This window comes from Passer domesticus, chromosome 3, assembly GCF_036417665.1.
Source record: "Passer domesticus isolate bPasDom1 chromosome 3, bPasDom1.hap1, whole genome shotgun sequence".
Lineage (NCBI taxonomy): Eukaryota > Metazoa > Chordata > Aves > Passeriformes > Passeridae > Passer > Passer domesticus.
The window spans coordinates 11,258,141-11,269,579 of record NC_087476.1 but is presented as its reverse complement, the minus strand read 5'-3'; the positions used below and the strand labels follow the sequence as shown (position 1 = coordinate 11,269,579).

The window sequence follows — 11,439 nt, the reverse complement described above, 5'->3', positions numbered from 1 at the left end:
TGCAGTCACTTCTGGGGCTGACCTCAGGTCATGTTACAGCAGCAGAAACATCACATTCTTCTGGAAGTATCCTTACCATGTCTTTTCTGACTGTCTATCACACTTCTCAGGATGTTTATGGGCCGTATAGGCAGCACAACATATAAACACTCCAGATTTGTTGACAAACCTCTTCTGTCTTTGTCATCACTACAGAAAACACTTTCTTCATTCTTGGCACTTCACTCCATTGTGAGTCTCATGGTTACACCAAAGGGTATTTTAGCCAGGCCACACCATTGCATCTGTGTATGAAATGTGAATTTTTACATCCTTAATGTGGTGTAAGAGCCATGTTGGGGTGTTCTTCCATATGTTCTTCTCATAGTAAACATGTACTGGGAGGCGTTGCAGCCACGCCCAGTCAAGGACCGTGAGGAAGGAAGAGTAGTTGCCAAAGAGATGTCAAAATAGGAGAACCAGGAAACGCCCTGTTAGAGGAACAGATTTGTTCTGTAAGAGAAATAGTCCTGGTGGGAGCTAAGAATCTGCTATTCATCACCTGGCTGTGAGGACTCTCCAGTCATCTCTGATGCCCCTACTTAGAAGGCTGCAGTTGTGTTGGAGAGGGCACTGCCTCGAGGGTGCTGCCTGTGTTTGTCCATGTCAGTCCAGCCTGCAGTGCGAGGAGCATTGTGCTCAGGAGCTCGTGGTGATCAACATCTGGATGCACACATCATTCCTGCTCATGTAGGCAGGAATGATGTGTGCATCCAGATGTTGGTCCCAGATACTGAGCACGATAACTGGAAATTATTTCTTCTGACACTGACCTGCTCCACTGATTTCTGTACCCCTCTATTGCACTCAAGGTTGTGTTTAGCAATACTGCAGGCCAGTGCAGGTTACAGGATCCAGCAGAGGAACCTGAGGGGGTACCTGAGGATCCTCCTCAGAATGTAGGAGCCCTGTGAACCTCACATCCTCAGAACAGACCACAGTCCAGAATGCATGTTGGAAGATGTGATGGTGACCATCTCCAATTTTTTGATCTGAAATACTTTATATTTTGGCTCCTCCAGATGACATGCTAGCCTGGAAATTAAAAGGGTGTCTTAAAGATGGGAAGGAACTGGGAACATGGGTTTATGATGTCTTGGTAACTGGTGGGAAATATCTAACACACTCTGAGAATATGTTCTGTAAAACAAAAATCTGAAGACACCTTCAGAATCCTATTTATAACATTTTTCTCCACAGGGATTGGTAGCAGTTGGAGACATTCCCATTTGTCTTACTGTCTTTCCTGGACTCTTATGTGGTGCAGGAAACTGGAAACTAAGGGAACAAGAACTCGGTTTCCCTGATGGAGTTCTGTTTCCACACAATTCATCTGTGTTATTACTAATCCTCCTCCAGATTTTGTCTAGGGTGACAGTTTCCTTTTCATGAGTCTGTCTTCCAGTGTTGTAAACAGGCTGATAAAGGACAGTTCTCTCTATTCCGCTACTGAAAAATATTTCTGTTGTTTTAGCTGTGACTGGCTTAGGGTTATGAGGGCATAAACTCATGGTAGACCGATAAGCGTGAGAAGCAAGACATTTTTTGTTGAGTTTTGTGGCTGTTGATGTTTGCTTGTTTGTTTTGTTTTGTGGATTGGAATGCTATTAAGAGAAAATTCTCTTCTATGTCTACAAATTTAGAAAGCACTTTCCCTCAGCTCCCACCCCACTTCACAGAATTTTCTTGAAAAAGATTATTTCGGTCCACTAGCTAAGCTGTGCCTTGGAGCAGAAGAAAATAATTTTAATAGGCAGAGACTGCTTGGCAAGCTGATTCTCCCCAAACATCCAGATTAGTCTGGAAGGTACTTGCATGAACTAGTAGGCTCCACTCCCTCACCATGCTGCCAGCTGGATATGCAGAGAAGCAGCCATCGAGCCTGGGGGACAGTTGCCTGACAATTAAAAGACGGTGTATGATCTGAAACATCTAAGGGCATTTTGTTCAGCTAATTTAGGAAAAGTGATTATGGGCCTTAACATCAGCTTCTGAACTTTAATGTCAATTTGAATTCTGTGATTAAGAATGTAAATTTGCTATGTAGATTTGTGAAGTCTTTTTACACATGCCGTAGTGCTGTCAGGAGGACACTGCAAGAGGGAGTGCCCTAGTACTGTGTGTGCACAGATCCAAAAAATACTTGGAAGCTCCAGTGTCAAGGCCAGTAGGTTTCATTCTTGCTGTATGTGGATGGTTCACTGGAAATAAAGGTAAACATCATAGACCACATGACTCAGCTTCCATTTTTTTAATTCATTTTCATGCTTGCTCTGTCAGGTATGAGACTCACCTCTGCATTCCTATAGGGATTAAGGATTCCATTAACCTTTTCATCATCAAGATGCAATTGTTCAGCGAGAGTCAGATGCCAGTTTTATTTCCTGCACCCAACCTCTACAGCTGTAACAATGCAAGGATGAAAACCAGATAATACATGTTCTGCTCAAAAAGGCAGGACTGCTCTTTCTGAAATTTGCAGCCATGCTTTTGTGGTAAAGGTATACACACAATTTATATTCCACAGCTAAGGAATATTTTTTAATTCCTTGTGGACTCTGATCTCTCACATAAAAACATCTGTTAATAACATTTTTCATAATCTCCATTTGGTAACTCTATCCCATCCTGGCAGACAATGACCAGGCCTCAGTTAATTCATGTCTTCCTCACCTCCTGGCTGAGCTGGGAAATGTGATACATTTTGGGCACCAAGCCTTTAGCACATATGAAGCTCCAAGTACACTAGAAATCTGCAGTGAATCCCATCAACATCACATACTGGTGTGAACACTTGAAAACCTTTCTCTATTTGTGTTTCATGCAGGATCAAGGCTTTTGCCTTTGCTTCCAAAGAACTTTGTGGTTTGGACCCAGAACATTAAAATGATTGCCTGTGTTCCTGGGAGGGAAACCATAACTGATGCAGTGGATCTTTCTATAATAACAGGACAGTTCATCTGGACAGAGGAGACCAAACTTTCAGAGGCTAATGTGAGATTCTGGGCCGAATTCCCCCAGGAACCACAGATCATGACAAGCTTGATTAATTTCTACTCCCACTGCAAGCACATTCTTTTGGTTTTGTCTCTTCTGGTATAAATATATGACAACAATAAATAATAAAGCAGGACAGTTGTTCCACTAGGGAGAGAAAGAGAACAAACACCACCTGACAGGTGTTAGTGGTGTCATTTGGATATCACTTAGTTACATGGATAACAACGAGATACAGGAATTTAGTATAAAAGGGAGAGAATAGACCTATGGTGTAAACACGAAGTCATGCAGCAACAGGCACCTGTCCCCTGGAAACTCATCAGAAGTTGCCAAACTGAGTTCATGCAAATCACAGAACAGCTGTAAATCCTAAGGGAATCTAGTTAAGAAGAAAATAGTTCCATCAGCAGCATTATTTCCAGGTAGATTATCTGCTATTATGAAGGTGTGCTCTAAAGCTTCAGCCTTTATCCCAGCCAAGATACAGCATCTCGGACTTCTACCCAGCTCTGTGAACTATGTTGGGTCAAGGTGAGACCTCTAGCTCTCAGATTAGACTGCAAGTGGTCACTTCTGTTTCTAAACATCAGGAACATTCTGATTACACAAACTCTGCCTAGGAAATTATGCTAAAACCTCTAGATAGAAAAATGACAATGTTCTGTAAAGCCAGCTTTATTAAGATAAGAAAACAATATAGAAAAATATGTGCAAACACAACCAAATGCACTAATATTTTACTAGGAGCCAAAACCGTGTGGTTACAGACCTATTGAACACATATTTAACCAGCAAACCACCAACAGGTAAACAGTTACATGTAAACTGTGCTTTTGGGAACTTCAGAAATGACTGTCAAGAACCAGCATTGCAGCATGAATTTTCTTATAAATAACCCGTCAACAGATTTTAGATAAAATATAACTGTTCTGTCTCAGAATATGTCTCAAGCTATAAAAACAGTACAAATCTCCTAATATCAGAACCACAATGTTAGATACAGACAGGTAAAAAAATCTAAACTCCTTAAGAATTATATTAAAATAACTCTATTAAAAACTTACCAATATTAAAAATACTTCCTTTAAAGGCTGTTCTAGCCAAAAGTTAAATTTTAGACACAATGCTTACAATACACAAATGTAGAGATTTTCAGATGTAACTATTGGTACATTAGAGGCTGGCTGAGTTAAGAACCTTATCCTTAATGGCACCCTCCAGTCATGTAGATTTTTGGTACTTCTGAGAAATGCCATAGGGGACATGTGCGGCTATGGCGCCTAATTTCTGTGCTCCTTCAATGTGGAACATCTGGTCATCAAAGAAAATGTGAGGGCGGATTTTCACCAGGATTGGTCCTTTAGGTGCTCCTGCTAGGAAAAGTGCCTCATCAATCTCCAGACCCCAGCTACGAAGAGTCTTCAGCACTCTGGCTCCAGAGCTCGCTGCACTTCTGGCTGTGACCAGGTAGGTCCTGATAGGACAATTTAATCGTTCATTTTTTGCATAGAACTTCTTCTGGAGTTTTCCCAGGTCTTCCAGAAAACCCTTCAAAGGACCCTGAGTATGAAATACCAGAAGCATATTTAGTATATGTCCACAGTTTCCAAAATAACTCTTTTGCTTTCTTCCAAACTGCCAGTTACACACAGAATTCCTTTTCCTAATGCTGTGCTCCCCCACAAATTCTCTATGTAACATCTCCAAATGGGTCTGCACCCTTACTAGGAATTCACACATTGGCAAAAAGTTAAAACCACAACACTACATGGTAGGATCAGTGGAAAAATAGTTCTCACTAAGGCTTACAAGATCTCTTGCAACATTAATTTTTAATTATAGTCTTTAATAAAATGTTCATTGAAAACGCAAAATCTTTTTGGTATGAACCACGAGCTGTAATATTTTTCCTGCACAAAAAACAGTAGAAGACCTAATTACAAAGCTGTCAATGAACTCTTTCCAGACTAATGACTATACTACACTCCAATTAATAGAAGCAAATGACAGTTTTGTTCAAATTGCAATATATTGCACTGTTCGGTACTTTCATAAATAAAGCTTTTACTCTGAATTTACACTATTTTTAACAACAGCAGAATTGATCTTTCACTTTAAGCTAATGTTAAAATATTTGTTTTTAGACAAATTGCGTAGCTCTGCTTGGGAATAAGCAGATATTATCTTGTTTTAATAATCAGAATATCTCAGTGTTTGAAATTAACATTACCTACAGTCTGATAAAAAAAAATCAAGGAAATCAGTACTAACATTTCTTTTTCTAAGGATACTATTAAAAGACATCTGTAAGTCACTGTCTTATATATACAGTTCTCAGAGAAATGAGAGAGGACTGCAATAATGGCCTGGTAAAAGGACTGCAATGGTGGCCTCCATTATGTTAAACATGCATTTTAAAGATTATCTTTGAAGAAGGAAATAAACAGGGGCATCAGATTTCACAAATAACACATACACACTGGGAAATGGAGAAATACAGCAGCAAAGAAAGTCATCAGATCTTTTGGAAACTCCCTTTAAACAAGAAATTGAAGAAATACTAACCTGTGCAAGAGGCTTATTTTCATTCATCTGTTCATGTTCAAAAAATCTATCTAATCCTTGCTCTTTGTAAATCTGTTCTGATTCATCAGAAAAGATAACAGCATCCCCATCAAAAGCCACCCTCAGCTGTGTATCCGAGTAAACAACATCTTTGTTAGCAGTGAACATCGTAGCTGATGCAATGCCTGAAAACAGATATCAGAGACCCTTTGGTTAGCATGTCCTGAAAAGTCAGTCATGAAACCATCAGCAGATTGGTTCCAACAACTTATTGGTGGTCATCCTTATATATGGTGAGCACAACCAACACAAAAGCTAATTAGAGATGGCTGTTCTGTAACACAAATGCTTGGAAGCTGTCCCACTGCCAAAACTTCTTGATCATGCTTCCTTCTGCTTTCGTATAAGACTATACAAAACTGCTTCCCAAGCTGTGCTGCAAATGAGGGAAAAGCAGAAAATCCCAAGGAGACCACTCAATCAAAGTATTTGTTACTTTTTAACAAAAATGGGACACAGGAGTTGCTTTTTTAAGTTGTATCAAAAAGATGCTATTCAAACAGAAGTTACATAGAGGTGGGAGTCTTGTTTCTTTTTGAAGGGGAGAGGCAAAGGCACAGAGTGGTTAAGTTGTCACTACCAGCAGGCTGAAGGGTCAAAGAAGAACCGTTTTAATACATTTTATTTGGTTGAGTAAAAGTAAGTGATAAGCTTGCACCACACAAAGTGGTGACTTTCTCCATTTGATGAAGCAGAACCACTTTCTGTGAGAACTACAATGTATATAATTTTTGAATAAGCTCAACAGATAACAAAAGATATCAACAGATAGCAAAAAGAAAGTCAATTCAAACCTGCTTCTATAGCTTCCTGCACTTTGTCAGAATCCGCTGAGAGGTACAGGTTGGTGAGGTACGCGGTCAGGTAACCAATGGGGCTCTCTCCCCCCGTCATACAGAAACGTTCAATTGTTAAACCTGAAGTAAGAACAGTACAAGGTGTGGCTCTGCCTTGACACTACAAACCTGTAAAAGTAACCTATGAAAAGGTACATTAGCCTAGCTTAAAACAACTTAAAAAAATATATTCGTTGTAATTTCAAAAAGCTACACAACTTCAAAGAATTACAATGTTTGATCAGCTCATCCTCACTGAGAATTTAGGGGAAGAAATTCCCTCTATGACAGCACAGTAACTGCTGTGAAGATGTATGTGTAGGGAGCATAGATACCAAATATGAAAAAGTTTAAGGACTTCTCAGAAGTTATGGTTTACACCTGACAAATCTAGAGCACTCGATCAAATTCTGTCTAATACTATGTCACTTATGCTGACACCCAAAAATAAATATCCAAGAAGCTGCTTTTCCCAAAGTCAGAACAGGAAGAATAAAATTAATTCATATTATTATGTAACAGCTGGCAATTCTACACATCAGTAATTATTTTATTTACCATAGTGATTGATGCTGTTTATGAGCCTCACTCCCACTTGGGCATGGTTGTTTGTCATCAGGACAATATCAAAGCGTTCTTCGTCATCAGGGTACAGCTCCAGCAGCCGGGCATTGACGTGCTCCAGTGCCTGCAGATTGAACATGTGCAACTCAACAGTCCAGTGTGCCTCCTTTCTTAGTCACTTTCTTATCACTTTCTTAGTGATAGGATTGTCTTGAAGGAGGGTGTAAAATACCTGCTAGTTTAACTTGCTGAACTTCTTTGACTGGGTTCATTTGAAAGGAAGCAAGTAAATTTCTTTTTTTTTTCTTTTTTTTAGCTATGGAATTTATTTTTGCTGATTTACTGACACAGTTCAGGTCATCAGGTGTCTAAGACCAACCTTAAGTAATGAGTACAAAATCACATCCTGTCAACATGATTAGCTTAACAGCTTAATTGCAACAATGAATGAGACAGATTTTGATTTGAGATATCTTCAAAGATAATTGGCCAACATGTTATACCCACAGTCTGGTATTCTTATTTCCCTGACCTTTCATCTGCTCATCTCTCTCTGTATCCATCTGTTCTCCTATATAGAACTTCCTCTTGACCCTTGAATGGAATTCTTTAGGATTACAGCAACAAGGTCAACAATGAATCATCAAATGAATGCAAGATAGAGTGATTTTTATTAAGGTGCTTTAAAAAGTCAGGCCAGTTGTTCAGAACTAAACCACAGATTTCATAAATAAATTCTGGAAATCTCACTGTAAAAAGCTATGTTGTTGTGGAACTGTGCTTAGGAAAGTTCCAAGTTAGAGCCTGGTATAAGGCCTAGAAAAAAATCTTAGTATGGGGTCATAACTCACTTCTATTGTTAATACTCTACTATCATGCCAATTTCTTAAATTATTAGGAGGGAGGGATTCAATATTTTTGTCCAGTGTCTTTCTGCTTTGCAGTGTAAGGACACCCTGGCCTGTGAATGCAAATCTTAAGCATTACAAGCATGAGATATAATACTTTTAAGTTAGTATCTTAAACATTTCCATAAGGGAATAAAAAAAAAAATTGTATCTTTTTTGTTTCATCTCCAAGTAGAAGAGATGACTCAACACTTAATGATTCTGTGACTCTCACTTAATGATTCCTGTGACTAAGCAATATAAATAATTCAAACAAAAACAGCATATCAGAAGGGAACAGAGATCAAGGTGCATTTATCTGCATAGCCAACAGCTCTGATTTCCAAAGCATGAGCAGTTAAAGAGTCAAATCATGCTTATAATCTAAGTAAATTTGATACTGAACTCTGATCTTAAAACCTGACTGTGCTAGCAGGGCTGCTACATATAGGAAAAGATACAGTAAATTTCCAAGTTGGTCTGCCCTCACTGGTGTACATTGTGAATTATTTTATGGCCACACTTTTATGTTAGAAACACTTTTACAGTGCTTGTGCCATTAATGTTACTAATAGCTATGTTATATTTACAGCAGCATGGGTATTGACATAAGTAATTTTTCCACTGTGTATGTTCATAAAGTTAGTAACGAATGTTTTAAATTCCTGAGACCAAAACTGAAGTAAAGAAAATCTACTTTTAAAACCTGAAATGTTCTGCCACAACTCTGATGTCAGCAAGTATGATTTCTAATTATGATTTCATTAATTTTCTAAATTTTTTTGGTAAAGCTCAGCAAACAGTTCTCAATGGACATAAAATTAACTCTGTAGACAGTGTTTTTCAAGACAGTCCTACTAAAACCTGTGCTCTTCAAAAACATACATATTTTCAGGTTTTTTCATTTTTCTGCAATTTCATTTGCTTTCCATTCTGCAGGGTATTTTCCTTGGCCATTTCTCTTTTCTTGTGCAATGAAAGCAGCATATTCCATTTCAGCTCTTCTTAAACCCTGACTCAGAAGTAGGGAGTCCCATTTATTTTGCTGGTCCTCAAGAACAATTTCAAACAAGGGTGACAACAAAAGCAAGGAAAAACTAAAGCTGACCAAAATAAATTAAAATCAACACTGTTTGGGTTTGGTTTTTTGTGTTGGTTTTTTTTTTTTTTTTTTTTTGAGGTGGGGAGAGGAAGTGAATTGGTTTATTTGTTTTGTTTTGGGTGGTTTTGGGGAGGAGGAGGTTGTCACAAACTTAAAAAAAATATGTGGCTTATCTTGACTGAAATGGTCTTAAAAGGAGAGGTGCTTCATATGCCCCACGTCCAGCAGAAAAAGCAGGTTGCTCCTTACGCACAGCCGGGATGTGGTGCTGTGAGCCGGGATGCAAACCGGGATGCTGAGGGTACCACTCCGGTCCCGGTGACGCGAGCAGTACGTGCTCTGCCGCAGGCGTTCGGCATTAGAGCCGGCGGGAGGAGAGGAGGAGAAGGAATGGGAGCGGGGAGGGAAGCGGTGGCCGCGGGGCCAGGGAGCGCAGAGAGATGCGGGGAATGATCCCGGGCTGTCCCCCCACGACGAGCTCGGCGCTGGGAGAACAACTCCCAAAAGCGTCTCCCCGAGGCAGGATTATCTCCGCTGAAGGAGGCTTTGGGCTCCTCCTCTTCCCGAAATTTGGCCTCGCAGCATCCTCCGCGCCCCGCCGCACCCCACACCCTCTCCCGCCCGCCTCCTGGCTACCTTGACGAAGTAGAACGCCGGTCCGGGCTTGAGGATGATGTTCTCGTTCTTCTGCTGGTACTCCACGTACTTCTCCACGCCCTGCTCCTCGTAGATCCGCTGCTCCTCCACCAGGTTGAAGAGTGCTCGGGAGGACACGGCCACCGTGATGGCGTTCTGGGGCTTGGGCTGCGGAGCGAGCGCAGGGTAGCGCCGGCCCGCGGCCCTCAGCCCCCGGGCCCCCAACCTCCCCCCGGACCCCCGAGCTCCGGACCCCGGGCTCGCCCGCACTCACCGGCCGGGGTCTCTGAGTAACCAGATTGTCATAGAAAGCCTTGGCCGCTGCCCAGTCCCGCTCGGCCTCCTGCTGCCGGTCCTGCTCCGCCGCCTGGCTGGGCTGCGGCCCCTCCGGGCCGGAGCCGCTCATGGTTCCTGCCGCGGCCCGGGCCGTAGCGGGCGACCGGGAAGCGGCGGCAACGGCCGCCCCCCTGCCCCGCCCTGGCCGGGCGGGGAAGGCACCGGCGCTGCCTCTCCCTGGCGCTGTGCGCGCCTGGAGACGCGGCCCGGAGCGGTCCGGCCCTCCCCCGGAGCGGAGCAGTCCCGGCCCTGGCCCCGGCGACCCCCCCCGCCCCTCACACCGCGAGGCGCAGCCCGCCCGCAGCGTCCCCGCTCATGGCGGGTTCGTTGGGTGCGCGGGAGCCGGGGCTGCGGCCCTTCCCCGCCGCCCTCACGGCACCTGTGGCGGCCCCTTCAGCAGGCGCTGGCCGCGGCCGCTGCCCTCCGCTGTGCTCGGGGGTGCCGCTGCCTGATGCCAGGCAACAGCCGGCAGCCCTCAGTGTACCTGCAGTATTAGAGATGTATTGTTGAACTGCAGTGGCTTAATCGAGTTAACGTTAACTGCAACAAATTCCCAGGACATCTTATATAATATGTTTTAGCAGTCAAAATGGGGTCGATGTCTGTGGCCTTGGGTCCTTTATGCCACATAGAAAATACCTTCAGGAAACAGCAATTTAGGCAGTGTTGCTGTGAGTGTGTTCACACCCACAAAAACTGTTATTCTGGCATGAGGTTGGGGTGGTCCTAAAATCCAGAGTCCCACACAGAGCTATGGGCAGCATCTAATACAGCTGTCTGAAATGGTCCTGTCTGCCTCTGCTGATCACTGCCTGAACCACAGCAAAGGTTTCCACTGATAAGCTGCAGGAGAGAGTAGAAAGTGAAGAAGGAATCGGATTTTATCCTAAGCCAGTACAGGATATGGCACAGCAGACCCATAGTGGTATCTGTGTCATAGCATGTGATCACCATCCAAAGCCCGTTTAAGCTTTTGAATGAAGACTCTAAATATTGATTCCAACCCTGATCACTACATAATCTGTATCTGATTGTCAGATTTTCCTGCCTCCACCCAGTCTCCAAAAAGAAACAGCATGGTTTTGATACTTTTGCCCTTTGTTTTTTTCTTTTTATGTGGCTTCCCAGTGCAAGGAGGCTTATGTGATTATACCATCTGTCTGTCTTTCCCCAGTGATGTTCAACTGCAAACAAATTTGACAGAAGGATAAAGATCTCAAAGAGATTTAAATTGTTAAAATGTTTAATGGCAATCAACTGTAACATGCAATTTTTTGCCCTGCTGGGGAAAGCACTTTATCTGCTTGTTCCCCTGCTGTGTAGTATTAAACAAATACTGCCTGGCTGATCTGCCACCTCGAAATCTGCCACACTGCCTGATGCCCAGCTAACCAGGGAAGGATCTGGAAGCGGG

The 11,439-nt window shown here is 42.6% G+C and overlaps 1 protein-coding gene across 1 annotated transcript; it reads right to left on the bottom strand.

The window, feature by feature from the left end:
- Positions 1-3,698: 3,698 nt before the first annotated feature.
- NT5C1B (5'-nucleotidase, cytosolic IB) lies at positions 3,699-10,205 on the bottom strand. Its single transcript, XM_064411861.1, has 6 exons — positions 9,964-10,205; positions 9,690-9,857; positions 7,059-7,188; positions 6,459-6,581; positions 5,605-5,789; positions 3,699-4,599 (listed from the first exon to the last, which is right to left on the bottom strand). Exons 1-6 carry the CDS (start codon positions 10,093-10,095, stop codon positions 4,261-4,263), a joined length of 1,077 nt encoding a protein of 358 aa, XP_064267931.1. The 5' UTR covers positions 10,096-10,205; the 3' UTR covers positions 3,699-4,260.
- Positions 10,206-11,439: the final 1,234 nt, after the last annotated feature.